This window comes from Pseudoliparis swirei, chromosome 11 (assembly GCF_029220125.1).
Source record: "Pseudoliparis swirei isolate HS2019 ecotype Mariana Trench chromosome 11, NWPU_hadal_v1, whole genome shotgun sequence".
Taxonomy (NCBI): Eukaryota; Metazoa; Chordata; class Actinopteri; order Perciformes; family Liparidae; genus Pseudoliparis; species Pseudoliparis swirei.
In genome coordinates, this window is record NC_079398.1 from 22,490,090 (window position 1) to 22,509,287 (window position 19,198).

Consider the following 19,198-nt stretch of genomic DNA (forward strand, 5'->3'; position numbering starts at 1 on the left):
AGAATATTGATATTGTTATTAATGTATTATGAAGCATAGGGGTAATGTTTACTCTATGCAAATGTGTATTGCATGAGTGACTGTATGTTAGTATTATAGATTGACGAAGCCGGTTGAATTCCGTGAAGTGACTTACAATAACAAGAGACTTTTATTGTGAAGGTGACTTTTAATGCAGTCAAAACCAAGACGGGAATCTTATTGTGAAAATACTTTAGCGACGGGACCGGAAGTGACGTTTCGACCGGTGAGTGAAAACTCCGCGTCTCAGAGAGACCGGTCTCTTTTCTCAGGTAAGCCCCGAAGGGAAGGTTGTGCTCACGGAAGGTGCCGGGAGCCGGCAGCCTGGACACGAGGGAGAGCGCGTTGACTGTTTGTTTTACAATTCCTGCCATTAAATGTTGATAACTTAATCCATGCGCGTCCGGAAGCCTGTTTTCCATCATCTGCGAAGTGCCCAGTTTCAGAATACTCTTACAACACACACACACACACACACACACACACACACACACACACACACACACACACACACACACACACACACACACACACACACACACACACACACACACACACACACACACACACACAGCTCCGCTCTCATCCGCTGCCTTCAGCTCTACTTCAGCTCTACTGGGGGAGAGAGAGTCAAGCTCCCTGTTGCTATGACTCCCCAGGTTGAGCCTCTTCCACTGAGCGCACTTTGAGGAGTTTTCAGTCGGCTTCTGTTTGCAACAGGAACTGTTTTGTGAGCCCGCGATAATGACGCAATGCACTTAAACCCGAACACCGCGGAGTTCATGGGAGATAAACGGGACGAGTTTAGGTGAACTTCATCTCACCGATTTAGAATGTTGGTTCTCGCTCGGAATCCGACGAGCCAAGAGCGCAGCTCGAAGAACCGTGACAGAAACGGACGCCGCCAGCATCATCTTTCATACATTTCAGCAGCAAATACGAAGCAGCAGACTCTTAGACTTCAAATAATTTGTTAACAAAAATGTGTGAGTTTAAAGATCAATCAAAGGACTCTTTGTCTGTTCTCTCACCTCGAGGCGCATCAGGAGAGGCGACCTGAAACCAGTTCTGAGGCCGGCACCTGAAAACACGCCTGCTTTCGCAAAACACCTCTCAGCCAGGAGACATTACGACACTTTGCAATGAAAAATGCTATAAATAACATCACAGGCGAGATATAAGTAGGAACGTGTGACGTTATAGGTAAAACTGTGTCACACCTCTGTGTCTCCTGTCATCTGGAAACATTGGTATAATCTGCTGTCGCCTCCAGTTTGATGGGTGACTCCTCTTACCCGTGTGCAACCTCAACATCTTTTAGACTCTATTAATGAGACACAAGTCTTCCCCACATACCTCTTCATCACAGAGCATCATAGTTGAGCATCCTTCTGGTGTTTGACCTTTGACCTTATCTTTTCCTGCCTGAAATACGTCCAATGAATGGAGCACCGCACAGTCGTTTTCATTTAAAACCAGCAATATGCTTTGAATGTAACACTGTTTATAATGAGTGGAGGCAGCTTGACAGAGGAGAGCCGTGCAACACAATCACGTGATGACAAACCAGCTCCTCGCCGTCTCGGGTTTTTCGTGCCGCGATGTCTATAAATAAAACCAGAGCAGACGGCGAGAGAAAGGTAATCATCTGCCCGTGATGCCGCGGCCGCAAGCTCCATTTGGCAGAAGCCGAGTGAATATATCTCAGCGGCGGAGCAAGTTTGGACTTCCCACCGAGGCCATAAACAACTTTAATGATCTTCAGCTCGCCGCGTGGCGTCCGGCCCCCCCGTACACTCTGGTCGCGGCTCTCAATACACAACCGCAGCATTCTGATGAAGCGGCGGGGGAACAAGGGGAGGAACCGGCTCAGAGTCGCTCGATCTGAGCCCGGGAGGAGATAGGAGGGCGAGCGCGGCAACGCTGGAGCCGGTGAAGGCGGAGAACGCCGAGGAGGTAGATCTAAATTGGATCTCTGCTGAAGAGGAGGAGAGCAGGCCGGGAACAATGGAAGAGAAGAAGAGCAGAGGTGGGAGAAGGAGAGGTAAAGCAAAGACGGAGGAGGGCGAGCTGGAGCGCCGGATTTCCAGAGCAAAATCACACACACACATACACACACACACACACCAACATGCAGAAAAACACACAAACGGAAGCGGCAGATAAGGCCGACAGAAAAGCCCAGAAAGCCGATAGGATCGGTGGCGGGCTCGTGAATTAGAGAAGAACGCCACGGCAACGTAAGGATGTCAGTCAGGAGGCGAAAGAGGGAGGAAGAGAAGAGATACAAAGAGTGAAGTGAGAAGAGGCAGGAAGAAGAACGTGAAACTAACAGAAGGAAAACAAGGACAACAGATAGTTAAATGTGGCAAAACAAAATGAATGGAACAAACTATTTTACAGAGACGGGGGGGGGGGGGGACAATTGAAAAGAACCAACCGGTGAGAAGAAAGAGAAAAAACACAAACGAGAGACGATGAACTGAAAAGAACATAAAAGATGGAAAGAAGATCAATAGAAACTATGAACAGAAGCACAAAAAGAAGAGAGGAAACTGAAAGAAACACAGGAGGAAAAGAGAGTCAGCGAGGTAACAAAAACAAGCGAAGACGAAAAGTGAAAGGAGAGAGAGAACTTTAACAAAATAAACAGGAGACAACCTAGAGTGGAAAAAAACGAGAGAAGAGAGGACGAGCAACAACAATAAATCTCAAAGAACAGAGAAGAACCAAGAAAAGAGGGAAGAAACATGAAAGGGGGCAAAAGAGAGGAACGACGACATGGAGGACAGCGGGAATCGGATGAGCTGCTGGTCTTCTGTGACCTTGTGTTGGGGAGCCGAGCCGCCCGGAGATGCACGGCCCCTGTCAGAGCCGAGGGGCCCCCGAGCCGCCGGGCTGCACCGGCCCTGTCATCCTGCTCCGCCTCCACTCGGAGGCCATTCATCACAAAGTGCACCGGCACAGGTGCGGCCTGCGACTTCCAGAACCCGGCACGATTTCCTCCTTTCTGAGCGCGTGTTCTCGCCGTCTGCGTGTGAATCAAGGACACATCGACTTGGGCGGAGTTTGAACCTCCAACCCCCTGATTGAAAGATGGACCTGCTACCCATAGACCCACAGACATCCATAGATGTTTTAACTCTAATCTGTCCTTCTGGTCACATGACATCTATTGTTCTGTCCATCCTGGAGAGGGATCCTCCTCTGTTGCTCTCCTGAAGGGTTCTTCACTTTTTCCCCCTGAAGGGTTGTTTGGGAGTTGTTCCTGATCCGATGTGAGGTCAAAGGTCAAAGATCAGGGATGTCTATATGTACAGATTGTAAAGCACTCTGAGACACATTTATAAAATGTGAAAATGGGCTATACAAATAAACTGGATTGAATTGAATTGTGTTTACATCGACGACGACACCAGTGAGCTCTGAACTCTATGATACGCTATTTTATCCTAAAATCTAATTCAGCAGCCAATTCTTATAGAAGAAGAGCGAGATCAGATGTTATGATCTTCCCACATCAAAGTCTGTTGACAGGTCGGCAGTGCGAATGCGTGAATGACTGAAAATAAATACATGTCAAAGTGTTTGCGTGGCTCCAGAGGGAGCGGTGTGAAGTCTGATGAATTGCCTGAAGGGATGTCAGTCGAGTCGGCATCGCTCGGGGCTGAAGACGCCGCCGTTGCAAAATGAAACGGGCGCGGAGAAACAAAGAAGCGGGACGCGCGCGCATCTCGGATCGAGCTGCCAGCGGTCGAGTTGCATCGTGGGTAATGTCGTCTCCGTGGGCTCGGGTCCGAGGGCACCGTCTCCATCAGGAAATGAAAAGTCTTCATTCACAGTTTTACGGCCTCGCCTTTGACCACGAGATGTACATCGGATCACTATCTGATCAGGCGAGTGTCAATGAAAGGCACGTGTTGGATGTGCAAGGCAGATTATTTTAAAAGGTGGGGGATTCAACAGAAGCCCTCAGGCCACGCCCACACTACGACGTTTCCATTTTAATATGCACACCTATTGCCGCACACACACAAACACACACACACACACACACACAGACATTTGCCCAGGCGTCTGAGATATCTCCCTCCACACTCTGATACAGCGGAGGTGAAAGAAGTTTCGTTTGTATTGCTCACAGCAACGGGAAAACAAATATATATATATTTTTAACTAAAGCGTAGCTGGCATTTTTCTGGGAACCAGCGTTCTACCTGTGGCGGCAAATTACTGTGACGGAGTGTGTTTGCACTTAATCTCCGTAAGTGTCGGGACAAAGAAGTCGTTTTTTTTAAAATCCGGATCATCATTGTTGATAAGGAGACCTTGCAGACGGCTCTTATCTCACACTCTTCCCCTGACGGCATTAATCTCATTGTTAGCAGACAGCAGGTGTTTCCCTTGTTACAAGGAAGTGTGTCTTTTTTTACTCCATTGTATACATCTGATGGCTCTGGTTTCCTCATCAGAAGAATCGTACTATTTAAGTTGTATGACTTCTCTACATCTCTCTGCAGATGAAAGATAAAAGGGAAGACGGTCTTCTTTATTCAACACTTCCAAAGAAAAAAGTGTCAATAAAAGCAGCAGGGTTTGTTTTTGAATGCGGAGCAGAAAAACATTGAATAATGTTCATCTTCATACATTTGAGGTGGTGGCCGGAGCTTCATAGAACGATTTCTCCAAACCTCAGCATGACCACATACCCTTAGTGGTGAGAAAATGTTTGGCAAGCCACTTGTCTTTATGTTCTTCATGAAGAACCACATGGAAATGTTTTATATCAAAACAAACCACGGCCACTAAAAGTGACGAATGCAAAACATTACACAAAGACTAAAATGTTACATATTTTGCATTTTAGTTTGGGGTTCTGACTCTGGCGTTCCTCGGTCATTTGATGATTATTTGATTCACTTGTTTGATTAAACAAATGTTTAAGGTTGAACATGTTGGTCTAGTTTAATACACCTTTTGTTTTTTTGTGGTTTGACTAAAATACCCCTAAACTAGAATGGGCACTCGGTAGAGCGCATACCTTCGCATATCACAAGATTGGGCATTGAATTATTAACATGTTGGCATTAGTTGCATGCCAATTGGATAAAAATTGGCCGCGCTATGGTAAAAATAAGATTTTGACCTTTTCATGACCTTGACCTTTGACCCGATCAATCCCAAAATCTAATCAAATGGTCCCCGGATAATAAACAATCATCCCACCAAATTTCATGCGATTCGATTTGATACTTTTGGACTTATGCGAATAACACGCACGCATACAAATACACGGCGATCAAAACATTACCTTCCGCATTTTCAATGCGAAGGTAACTAAAAGTTTGTCTGGTCTTTTGCGGCTTAAACAAAATTCCGACATGTGTCGACTCAAATCTACCAAACCTTCAATAAAACACAGTCCCAACAGCAGTATCATCACTCGAACCACATTTAGAGTCTTTGTTCCGCTCATCCATATGAACAAAATTCGCAACCTTCGATTTCTCCGTCATTGATTGAAAAACACAGATGGTGCGACTCACCAAATCAAGACTGCTCTGTGAGATGAATCACGACTTATACAGAGTCCCTTAATGTTCTTCATGTTCACGCCGGCAAAAAACTACTCGGCGAGTCGGCGTTCAAATAATAATTTCTCTTCAAAATGAAGAATGTCTCAATGTTGGCATGGAGATCTCATCCCCCGTCTCAGTAGAGTGTCTTAATCTACAAGACTTTACTCTCATATGCATGTATTTAACTCTGGGGTTAACTGGATTCCTTATCATTAGAATTCATAGCCTACCCACAAGAACTGTCTGTAACTGTTATAATGCGCCGCGCTCCTCATCGGCAGCCCCCCTCTTCATCATCGTCGGGGCCTTCGCACAGTCAGCTAAACGAACACTGCGTTGACCCTCATTAAGTGTCCGACGCCTGCACCGCACTTCAAACTCTTTTCACTCCTGCGCGAGCCTCCTCGGCGTGCTGAACACTAATGGAATCACCTTTCAGAGTTCAGACTGAGGAATGACGTCAGACAGATGGTGTGAGGAATATCTATCGATGCACGGTCTGAGACACGCGGGTTCTGAAGGAGTTCTTGCTGAAGGGATGAGGAACTCTGCTTCCTCCCCGGAGTCCTTTTGACTTCACGTCTCATAGGGTCATCGGACCCTATGAGACGTCATAGATCCCATCTGCCTGATGGATCATCGAGGTCTGGATCGTGGAATATGCCGACGACCAACTATGCCATGGCCCTGTTGAGACTCCGCCCACTGTTGAGACTCCGCCTACTCCTCCTCTCTACCTCCATCTGCCCGATGGATCGTGGAGGTCTCCATCGTGGAATATGCCGACTACCAACTATTCATACACTCTGTCATATTCATTGAATGTGTTTTAACTCTGATCTGTCCTTCTGGTCACATGACATCTATGACACCTGTCCATCCTGGAGAGGGATCCTCCTCTGTTCTCTCCTGAAGGGTTCTTCACTTTTTTTCCCCATGAAGGGTTGTTTGGGAGTTGTTCCTGATCCGATGTGAGGTCAAAGGTCAGGGATGTCTGTGTGTACAGATTGTAAAGCACTCTTGAGACAAATTTGTAATTTGTGAAAATGGGCTATACAAATAAACTGAATTGAATTTGCAAGACTTACACCCAGAGAACCCTCTCTGGAAAAAGGAGTCCTTCAGGTATTATAGAGTGTGAAGGAAAAATACTCACAATCGTATGCAAAAGATATTTAATAACTTAGCAACGTGTCGACATGGTAGTCTTCTTCAGGGAAAAAATATTTTTCTTTTACCTTGAAGAAGTCCCATGTCAAAAGGTTGGTAAATTATTAAATGATCAAATATATTGTTCGGGGTAAAAATGGAAAGTTTATGTCTGGACGTGTTTTAAAATCCACAATGTGTAATATTTTAACTCTGGTTGTCAAAACAGGAGAGCAGGACCTGAGGTTTTGGAATCAAACTCTTGTGTGTTCTCTCATCTCAAGTTTCGGGAAAGAACTCCTCGTCGTGGGATCTGATTGGAACCTTTCAAAGACGGTTCTCAGTACAGCTCTTCGGCAGCCGTGGGGGTGGAGTCGCCAATTTGGCCTCGGCTGCCGGCTGATTGGCAATCAGTCGGCAGCCGACGCTGCACCCGTAAAAGTGCAGCAGAGCTGGAGTTTGGGAGAAGAGTGGGCAGAGGCGCCGTCGTGTGCTGTGCTGGAGTGTGAATTAAATAAAGATGTTATCGAACAGAACCTCGTTGGTGTTGGAGTATCCTTGGTGCTTTGAGGGGAAACCCACGGGTGACAGCAGGGATCCTGTCACAAACTCTTTATGTCGGCCTCTATAAAGGTTCGTTCTCAGAGAGCACGACGGACTGTAATCACAAACTGCAGTCGACAGGCACGAGACCGAGCTCCCGCTCGAGGGAGGATGAGCGGCGGCGCCGATGATGGATGGAGCTTCCCGTCAGCCCAGAAAGAAACAGGCTGCTCCCCGGAGTTTGTCGGCGATTGCTCTTAGAAAATAGGCTGCGCTCACCTTGACATTTCCTCCTATCAGGTCAGGCGGCTCGTCCTCCGTCTCCAGGGCGACGTTGATGGTGGCGAAAGGCCGGCTGGCCATCTGTTGCATCTCCCTCAGCAGTTGCTAGGGAGAAGGAGGAAGAAGGAGAGGAGTGCGAAGGTCAGTGACGGACAGAGACAGACGGTTCATTTTCGGCTGCGCGGCGGATCTTTTCATCTGAAGTTGAATCTTGAAATCGAGGAGGCGACGGTGGAAGAAGCGTCCAGAACTTTTACTGAAGAAAAACAGAGCACTATACTGTGTTGTAGGTACAACTCATCACAGTAAAGATCGACATTTAAGAACGTACATACACTAATTGTTGCAGCCGTAAGCATCAAAAAGGGAAGCGATCGTTTTGCAGGTTGACGCTTGATGAGGATTATCATGAACCTGGCAACTCAAAGACACCCTTGATAAAAGCGTACGACTAATCTATAACATACGTAAACGTATAGTAACTAAGAACGACGAAACACTAGCTATGTGGGAAGTGTTCGCCTCGGATCCTAATGGTGGAGCGTGTAGAGGTGCAGTTATTTCTAGCCTCTATACTTCCTGTTGGCCACCTGTAAAAAGTGTTTTATAAGCACATTGTTTGATCGCCGTGTATTTGTATGCGTGCGTGCGTGTTATTCGCATATTTTAAAAAGTGTTAAACCGAATCGCATGAAATTTGGTGGGATGATTGGTTATTATCCGGGGACCATTTGATTAGATTTTAGGATCAATCGGGTCAAAGGCCAAGGTCATGAAAAGGTTAAAATCTTATTTTTACCATAGCGCGGTCAATATTTATCCAATTGGCATGCAACTAATGCCAACATTTTCATAATTCAATGCCCAATCTTGTGATATGCGAAGGTATGCGCTCTACCGAGTGCCCATTCTAGTTTAGTAGTTTCTCAGTATTTCCATGTTAAAAGTTGTGGTGCAGAATAAACAACCATATCATGGTATTTGTGCAGTACCCCCTAAAGTGTACCCGAGTAAACGGACTATAACCGTAGCTTCTCCAACCCTACAAGGCTGAGGAGTCTCATTCTGCTCTGATATATATCCAGGGCGTTGGCCAGAGGAAGAGGAGGGAGGTGACTGTGGAGGGGAGAAGGAACGGAAGCTGTGAGAAAAGCACCGAAAAGAGCTGAACGAGGTGAACGATGCAGAGGGAGAAGAGGGAAGGAGACAATTAGAGGGGGGGTGGGGAGAGAGAAGGAGAACGTAAGCCACAGAAACCAGAGTGAACAAGGCGATGCACCTGCGTCGTCGACTGTCAACGCAGCCAAAGTGCTATAAATAGAGACCCGGCGTCGACTGGCGAGACCCGAATAAAAAGCGGCTCCTCGAACTAAAACAAACGCACCTGCAACCGCTGCACGAGCAAGAAGAACCGGGGAGTTAAACGTCACGACCGCACCCCATCTGCCCGGAATCGACCAGTTGGTTGAACTCGCGTCGGAGCGCGTCGGAGCGCTTCGGCGCGTAAAGGAAGCGAGAGCGGAGAGGGATGCGGCGGCCGAAGAGCGAGGAGTTTTTATGTGTCCACAAAAGGAGCGTGACCCGATCCGTTGGCCTCCGTCTCATTAGAGAGGGTTTTTTTTGGCGGAGAATAGGGCAGCGGTGCGATTCAACTCGAAAGCGCTGTAGAAATCACGCGTCAAAGCTCGCTCGCGACCTCCTGGCCGACGCCTCAACAGCTTGTAATTAGTCTGATGAGCGTTTTCATCCCTCCGCGAGACTCTCGATTGTGTTTATCGACTTGTTCGCCTTCTCTCTCTCAATTAAATGCCTTATGATAACAGAAGGGTGACACAAATAGCTCCGGAGAACGTCTCTTTCACGCTATAGAATAAAAGAAAAGGAGTCGACATTTAATGCGCCGGGCTCTCTTTGTGGAGCGAGCCGGCTCATTAAATTCCGGCATGTGTCTGTCGATTGTGCGCTTTTAGTCAAATCTCCCAACGCTTCTCTCTGTTGTAACAGCTGGAGGAGATGAACCTTCATTTTCCCTGAGCCCACTACTTTTAAAAAGGAATGATTTGGCATAGAGGGAATTTGCTTCCTCACATTCTTGCCGACTAATAAATGAGGTGTAAATCTTTTCGTGCAACAGATTCAGCTTCCTCACATTCTAGCAGTCTTTATGCTAAGCTAACATCATATTTATATTGAATTGACAAAAAAGAGAAGGAGAACAGCGGGTAATATTTGAATCACAGGCTCATCAACTCTCTACTTGGCCCAAATTATAAATATGTTGTAAAACTGGAAACGACAATCTAACACAACAGCCGACACAGCCTGCCGTTCGCTGCGTCATCATCGCCATCGTTCAGCAAATCCTCCCGTCACATTTTAAGTTCAATTTTGAGTCATATCATAATCATATTTTATAATTAAAGCTTCTCAAATATGAGCATAACCTTCGTTTCACGGGGCTTTTTACTGACGGTTCACAAGAAGACTGGAGCAATTTTTCAGACATTACTTGTCATTGGGACGGCAATCATTATTCCTCACATTTTATGTACCAAAGGATGACTCAATTAATCACAATGGCAGATGAATCGGTAAATTATTCATACCGCGACCACTTTAATGTCATCTGATAGAAGATGGTGCACTTGGATACTGCCTGAACTAATATTAAGATGTTTCAAGTTAATTTGCAAGTTAAAAAATGATGTTGCTTAATAAAACTCTTTCATACTCATTGAATGTGTTTTAACTCTGTATCACAAGATTGGGCATTGAATTATGAACATTTTGGCATTAGTTGCATGCCAATTGGATAAAAATTGACCATACTATGAGAAGAAGAAGAAGAAGAAGAAGAAGAAGAAGAAGAAGAAGAAGAAGAAGAAGAAGAAGAGCTCATCTGTATGCAGACCACCACCGTGTTGATAATCGGAGCTCCTCGATATGCACAAAGCAACAGATTTGATGAACTGGATGAGGAGCAGATGGAGGAGCATCTGAATGTTTATGGAGGAGCATCTGAATGTTTATGGAGGAGCATCTGAATGTTGCGGTAAGCAAACTTTGAAGATTGGCTCCTCTCTGCAGAGCGCCTGGCCCGTCGTCGAACGCGGCGCTAACCTCCGTTTAAACTGTTTCTGTTTTATTCGCTATACAACAAATATGTCCACTGGAACTGTCAACAATGGATAGTTTGTGTTTCTGAACAATAAGCTTTTCTCTCTCTCAAGGCAATCAGAGTTCTGCAAATTTCATCAAGCTGAATTAAAAACATTTCATTTTTTTAGAGACAATTACAATAAAAAATTTAACCAGAAAGCAGAGAGGCATGTTTAAATGTGATCCAAGACCATTACATTTAGTCTTTTGTTAGAATTAGATTGTATTTGTTAACAAGCTGTAAACATAACATTTTATTATTATTACTCCGTAAAGCTGTTCGTGAACTTGTTCGCCGTCGGTCGCCTCTTACACAGACACAAAGCAACATCATCATTCACTCTCTTTAGAATGGCACCTGAACATGTCAAAAACTCATTTCCCTCTTTTGGCTTTGTTTGGTCTTTTTCTTTCTCTTGTTTTCAGAAACAACTTCCCCTATGGCTCCACTGAATTGTCATACGCGCTAACAGGAACGCCGCGAGACGGACGGCCCCGCACCGGCACGACCAAATCCATCCATTAGATCCAACAATCGCATCATTTCTGTCTGTTTGTTTCGCCCCGTCCTGTAATCCTGTCGTTTCGCCCGATGTTTGAAGTTCTTGTCTCCGTCCCCGATTAGCTTCCCTCAACAGAAATGTAGAATGACAACAATAACAATAATGTAATCTAGTTTTGAATTAAAAGACACTTTCACACATAGAATAACGGCATGCTGCTACTTGAAATGAGTTTTTGAGTCCGAACCAAAGAAAACCTTTGAGGGCTGTAAACATGAAATCAGCATGAATCCTGTATCCAGAGGCCACACCCTCACACCAGAACAAGGAGCTAAACAATAACTAAGGGTTAAATAAAGTGTAGTCAACATAGGTCTTTTTTAGCGTGTTGGACCTCAGTTCTTTTTTTCCTACGATAACATTTTACCCTCAAAATCACCTTCTGAGGTCTGGGAACACGGCCACATGACCACCATGGAGTCCACCGAGGCAACAAACCCAATCGAACACAGACTAAACTAGAACGGGCACTCGGTAAAGCGCATACCGTCGCATATCACAAGATTGGGCATTGAATTATGAACATTTTGGCATTAGACCGCGCTATGGTAAAAAGGCGATGTTGACCTTTTCATGACCTTGACCTTGGATCCGATCGATCCCAAAATCGAATCAAATGGTCCCAGGATAATAACCAATCATCCCACCAAATTGCATGCAATTCGGTTTAATACTTTTTGAGTTATGCGAGTAACACGCACACAAATAAATAAATAAATAAATACACAGCGATCAAAACATAACCTTCCGCATTTTCAATGCGAAGGTAACAAACACGTGGCGACATCTCCGGAATCAAGAAACTAAGCATTGTGATCGAGTTGTTAATGCGGTCGACAGAACCGAAGGCCAGAATTATCATTAGGCCCAAACAAACTGGACGAAGGTTCGGACATAGTTTCATTATGAGTGATGAGTTTTAACAATGAAGACCTCCGATGTCCCGTCCCTAATGATGCGACAGAGAAGTTAGTCAGAGGCCGGACGCCGCCATCAGGTGACGGCGACGTGAGAACTCTCAGCCCGGCCGTCTCGGACCGAGTCCCACGGAGGATACAATTTGCACAAATCTCATTACGCCGTGCTCCGAGGAGGCGGCTGCTTCACGGCGCTCCGAAGATAACCGGCAGCCAGGAGTTACAGCGAGAGAGAGGCGCCGACTTCTTAAATTGGCTCTTAGTTTTTTCTGCAGGGTAGTTAGTGTGGTGTGTGTGTGTGTGAGAGAATATCTGACAGTGGCAGAGCCGACTGTGCATAAATAAACCTAATTATAAGAACACACATGCAGGCAGGTAGTTTGAAGATACCTGCACATGAGCAGTCGTGTACGTGCGTCTACATTTTTATAAATGCCAATGAATTCAAACAGAGCGGAATTGGAATTGGAAAATGGCTCCAGCTAATGTGCCTGCAGGTGAAGTTAGCATGTTTGAATAAAATGCTCATAATAGAGACATGAATACATAAACAATGATATGCAACAGCACGGGTGTGAAACAATATAATATATAAATATATTAGTGCTGTGAAAAATAAAGCGTAATGATTAAATTACAGGATTAATTAGTTACTTTTTTTTAACGCATGCGCAGAATGAGCTTCCAATACGTCTGTTGTTGGTCGTCTCTAACCAGCAGCATGTCATTCTGTCTCTACGTGTCGCATTAACACTACTCCGATCTCCGAGAATATCGGTAATATGTGATTAATCATGATTAATCCACAGAAACCTGTGATTAATTTGATTAAAATTTTTAATCGTTTCACAGCCCTAAAATATATATATCAATAATAAATGTAATAAACTAAGCTGTAATGATTTCAGCTTAGTGCATTTGTTTTCAGTTGTACATAATGATCGCCTGTGTGTGTGTGTGTGTCCGCCTGTCTGTCCACAGCTAATCCTGCTTACTGCTGGACCCATCAGTCTGATATTTGTTGTGCGTCTGGGCGTTGCAGTGATTCACAAATAAATACATGTATTGAACGTGTCATACTCTCATTGATTGCGGACTCCTCTCTCCTCCTCACTGTTGCTTAGCGGCCGCAAGTGATTAATAAACTGCTTCAAAGGCATTTTGAATCAAGCCGTACTGATCTGCTGCTGGCCTCATTTTCGCCTTTGTTGTCCATAAAAAATAAGTTTGGTGTCATTGAACGGATACAAAGAAAAGACGCACATCCAGTGTCTGATGGGATGGTGCTGGATCAAAGAAACATCTATAGAATAAAAACGGACCGATCCGCACACCAAGCGGCCGTCAGACAACGGATCCGCTTTAATACATTTTTAACGGGAGCATTTGCAGATTGATTTCATACCCCACATGTTGTGATCCAGTAACGGCACAATACAAGATTAATACATTCACGTTCAGTTTTTTGTTGTTGGGTGAGATTCATTTCTTCTCGTATTAATGCATTAATGTTGTTTTTTGCTCTGTTGGTCAGATTGTGGGAACTTGATGGGCATTTACCTCAAAATGTGAGCATTTCACAGCTTAAACAATTGCTTCCTTAAATATAAATTACAGTATATGATAGTAAGACAATGTTGCAAACACAACATCGTCTTACTATCACAGACTGTAATAAAGATTACCGACACATTTATGTAATGATGCAGTATTAAGTCTCCTGTAATCCTCAATTTGGTCTCAAGAATGAGACATCTGCATCTTTGGGGGCTAATTGCTCCACTAAAGGTCACCAGGAAGCATTTTGGCGCTGAGCAGGTCACTGAAACTGACCCTGACCTGTTTCACAAAAAAGCAGCTTCCTGTTTTTCTTGCTATATATATATATTATATATACATGTCTATATATATATATATGTCTATATATATATATATTATATATATGTATATATATATATATATATATATATATATATGTATATATATATATACACACACATTTATCAATAATGACAACAATTTATAAATTGGTTGCAGCCTTAGAAGAAATATGTGGACTCAGAGATTCAATTCAGTTTATTTGTATAGCCCAATTTCACAAATTACAAATTTGTCTCGGAGTGCTTTACAATCTGTACACATAGACATCCCTGCCCCAAAACCTCACATCGGACCAGGAAAAACTCCCAAATAACCCTTCAGGGGAAAAAAGGAAGAAACCTGGAGGAGAGCAACAGAGGAGGATCCCTCTCCTAGGATGGACAGATGCAATAGATGTAATGTGTACAGAAGGACAGATTTAGAGTTAAAATACATTCAATGAATATGACAGAGTGTATGAATAGTTCATAGTAGGCATATTCCACGATGGAGACCTCCACGATCCATCAGGCAGATGGCGGTGGGGAGGAGGAGGGCGGAGTCTCAACAGGACAGTGGCGTAGTCATGAGCAGGAATTCCACGACCCAGACGATCCATCAGGCAGATAGATTTATGCCGTCTCATAGGGTCCGATGACCCCATGCGACGTAAAGTCAAAAGGTCTTCCGGGAGAAAGCAGAGTTAGTAACGTGTGATTGAGAGATGAAAATTCATCCTTAAGGAGAGAAAAAGAGGAGATAGGTACTCAGTGCATCCTAACGTCCCCGCAGCTATAAGCCTATAGCAGCATATCAAGGGGGTGGACCAGGGCAAACCTGATTCAGCCCTAACTATAAGCTCTGTCAAAGAGGAAGGTCTTAAGTCTACTCTTAAACGAGGTGACTGTGTCTGCCTCCCGGACTGAAATTGGAAGCTGGTTTCATAAAAGAGGAGCTTGATAACTAAAGGCTCTGGCTCCCATTCTACTTTTTAAGACTCTAGGAACTACAAGTAGTCCCGCATTTAGTGAGCGTAGCTCTCTAGTGGGCAATATGGTACGACAAGCTCCTTAAGATATGATGGAGCATCACCAATCAAGGCTTTGTAGGTTAAGAGAAGAATTTTAAAAGTGATTCTTGATTTTACTGGGAGCCAGTGCAGAGCAGCTAGTGCAGGAGTGATGTGATCTCTTTTCTTAGTTTTAGTGAGAACACGAGCTGCAGCATTCTGGATCAACTGGAGGACCTAAGAGATTTATTAGAGCAGCCTGCTAATAAGGAGTTGCAGTAATCCAGTCTCGATGTAACGTAACGTTGAACCAATTTTCTGCATCTTTTGAGACAAGATGTGCCTGATTTTGAAATATTACGTAGATGAAAGAATGCAGTCCTTGAGATTTGCTTTACGTGGGAGTTAAAGGACAAGTCGATCAAAGATAACGCCAAGATTCTTTACAGTGGTGTTGGATGCCAGGGCAATGCCGTCTACAGAATCCACATCACCAGATAATTGATCTCTGAGGTGCTCAGGGCCGATTAAAATTACTTGGTTTTGTCTGAGTTTAACATCAAGAAGTTGCAGGTCATCCATGTTTTATGTCTTTAAGACATGCTTGAATTTTACAGAGTTGGTTGCTCTCCTCTGGTTTTATCGATAAATATAGTTGAGTGTCATCTGCATAACAATGAAAGTTTATGGAGTGTTTCCTGATAATATTGCCCAAAGGAAGCATGTATAAGGTAAATAAAATTGGTCCAAGCACAGAACCTTGTGGAACTCCGTGATTAACGTTGGTGGTTATCGGCGTCATCGTTTACAAATACAAACTGAGATCGATCTGATAAATAGGATTTAAACCAAATTAGTGCCGTGCCTGAAATGCCAATCCACTGCTCCAGTCTCTGTAACAGGATGTCATGGTCAATGGTGTCGAATGCAGCACTAAGGTCTAACAAGACCAGGACAGAGAGGAGTCCTTTATCTGCTGCCATTAAGAGGTCATTTGTAATTTTCACCAGTGCCGTCTCGGTGCTGTGGTGTTTTCTAAACTCTGATTGAAATTTCTCAAATAAACTATTATGATGTAGAAAGTCGCACAACTGATTTGCGACCACTTTCTCAAGGATCTTGGAGAGGAAGGGGAGGTTAGAGATCGGTCTGTAGTTAGCCAACACCTCTGGATCCAGAGTGGGCTTCTTAAGGAGAGGTTTAATAACAGCCACCTTGAAGGAGTGTGGTGCGTGGCCTGTTAGCAGAGACACATTGATAATATCTAATAGAGAGCCGCCAATTAAAGGCAAAACGTCTTTAAGCAGCCTCGTCGGGATGGGGTCCAAGAGACAGGTAGACGTGTTCAAGTAGAAACCGTTGAAAATAATTGGTCACGGTTGATAGGAGAAAATCCTCCAAATATACACCAGGGCATACAGCGGTTTCAAGGCCATTCCACTTGAGAACAGATTGGCACTGGTTATGGGCAAGAGATTATTAATCTTGTCCCTAATAGTTAAAATCTTTTCATTAAAGAAGTTCATAAAGTCATTACCACTAAGGTTTATAGGAATGCTCGGCTCCACAGAGCTGTGACTCTCTGTCAGCCTGGCTACAGTGCTGAAGAGAAACCTGGGGTTGTTTTTATTTTTCTATTATTGATGAGTAATAGGCTGCTCTGGCATTACGGAGGGCCTTCTTATATGTTTTAAGACTATCTCGCCAAACTAAGCGGGATTCTTCGAGATTAGTTGAACGCCATATGCTCAAGCTTTCGTGACGCTTGCTTCAGTTTGCGGGTCTGAGGGTTATACCAGGGAGCAAACCTCCTCTTCCTCACTGTCTTCTTCTTCAGAGGGGCTATCGAGTCCAGTGTCATTCTCAGAGAGCCTATGGCACTGTCAACAAGATGATCAATCTGGGACGGACTAAAGTTAGACCAGGAGTCCTCTGTTATATTGAGACGTGGTATCGAATCAAATACAGAAGGAATCGCTTCTTTAAATTTAGCTACAGCACTATCAGTTAGACATCTAGTGTAGAAACTTTTGACTAAGATGCTCTCAAAGTCAGCCTCCGTGTGCTAAAGAGATCGAGTGCGTCAGCAAAGCACACAGAGGGGAGGGGGGGAACACATTTAGAAGAAGAATACAGGAGAGAAACAGAAGAGAAGGGAAACGAGACACGAAAGAATGAGGGGAAATGTTGGACGAGTGACGAGGAAAAAAGCAAAGGCGAAAAACAAAATTAAAAAAATAAAACCTTGGGAGAGGGCAGAGAGAGAAATGGGAGCAGAGAGAAAGACAAAGGCGTTCAAAGAGTTGGCCCCTGGGAAGAGAGGATGGAGTGCTGCACAGAACATTAACAAACACATCATGGGTACAGTTACCAGGACACACACACACACGGAGAGAGAGAGAGAGAGAGAGAGTATGCACTCCATCAAGCCATTTATTTATTGATGAGACTTTTTTTTTTATAAAGAAGAAAATGCTGTGGGTGGAAGAGCTCTCAATCATCCTTCAGCATCACTGAAGGAAAACTGTAAAGAGTATCATGGAGGGGGGGGGGGGGAGGAAATCTTCGCCTGTGTAGCGACGTTAGCCGCTCCTCCCTCGCCTCATCTCTCCGGCGGTGAGGTGAGGCGGGGTGCGGAGGGCGCACGCTGTGAGAAAAACACTAGAAGTGACGATATAAAGGATCACATTGAGAAATGGATGCTTAACATAGACTTCAGAGCGGCTGACAGGATTTAATTCAATTCAATTCAGTTTATTTGTATAGCCCAATTTCACAAATTACAAATTTGTCTCGGAGTGCTTTACAATCTGTACACATAGACATCCCTGCCCCAAAACCTCACATCGGACCAGGAAAAACTCCCAAATAACCCTTCAGGGGAAAAAGGAAGAAACCTGGAGGAGAGCAACAGAGGAGGATCCCTCTCCTAGGATGGACAGATGCAATAGATGTAATGTGTACAGAAGGACAGATTTAGAGTTAAAATACATTCAATGAATATGACAGAGTGTATGAATAGTTCATAGTAGGCATATTCCACGATGGAGACCTCCACGATCCATCAGGCAGATGGCGGTGGGGAGGAGGAGTGGGCGGAGTCTCAACAGGACAGTGGCGTAGTCATGAGCAGGAATTCCACGACCCAGACGATCCATCAGGCAGATAGGATCTATGCCGCCTCATAGGGTCCGATGACCCCATGAGACGTAAAGTCAAAAGGACTTCCGGGGAGAAAGCAGAGTTAGTAACGTGTGATTGAGAGATGAAAATTCATCCTTAAGGAGAGAAAAAAGAGGAGATAGGTGCTCAGTGTATCCTAAACGTCCCCCGGCAGCTATAAGCCTATAGCAGCATATCAAGGGGCTGGACCAGGGCAAACCTGATTCAGCCCTAACTATAAGCTCTGTCAAAGAGGACGAGGTGACTGTGTCTGCCTCCCGGACTGAAATTGGAAGCTGGTTCCATAAAAGAGGAGCTTGATAACTAAAGGCTCTGGCTCCCATTCTACTTTTTAAGACTCTAGGAACTACAAGTAGTCCCGCATTTAGTGAGCGTGGCTCTCTAGTGGGGCAATATGGTACTACAAGCTCCTTAAGATATGATGGAGCATCACCAATCAAGGCTTTGTAGGTTAAGAGAAGAATTTTAAAAGTGATTCTTGATTTTACTGGGAGCCAGTGCAGAGCAGCTAGTGCAGGAGTGATGTGATCTCTTTCTTAGTTTTAGTGAGAACACGAGCTGCAGCATTCTGGATCAACTGGAGGACCTAAGAGATTTATTAGAGCAGCCTGCTAATAAGGAGTTGCAGTAATCCAGTCTCAAGTAACGAACGTGAACCAATTTTTCTGCATCTTTTGAGACAAGATGTGCCTGATTTTGAAATATTACGTAGATGAAAGAATGCAGTCCTTGAGATTTGCTTTACGTGGGAGTTAAAGGACAAGTCCCGATCAAAGATAACGCCAAGATTCTTTACAGTGGTGTTGGATGCCAGGGCAATGCCGTCTACAGAATCCACATCACCAGATAATTGATCTCTGAGGTGCTCAGGGCGATTAAAATTACTTGGTTTTGTCTGAGTTTAACATCAAGAAGTTGCAGGTCATCCATGTT

General features: G+C 44.4%; 1 protein-coding gene across 2 annotated transcripts in view; it reads right to left on the reverse strand.

The window, feature by feature from the left end:
• Positions 1-19,198, reverse strand: part of atrn (attractin) — a 163,151-nt gene that overhangs the window by 18,955 nt on the left and 124,998 nt on the right. For both annotated transcript variants that reach the window (XM_056426614.1, XM_056426613.1), the window contains exon 27: positions 7,572-7,679. In XM_056426614.1, the coding sequence (XP_056282589.1) occupies positions 7,572-7,679 (108 nt within the window). The remainder of the gene's footprint in view (positions 1-7,571; positions 7,680-19,198) is intronic.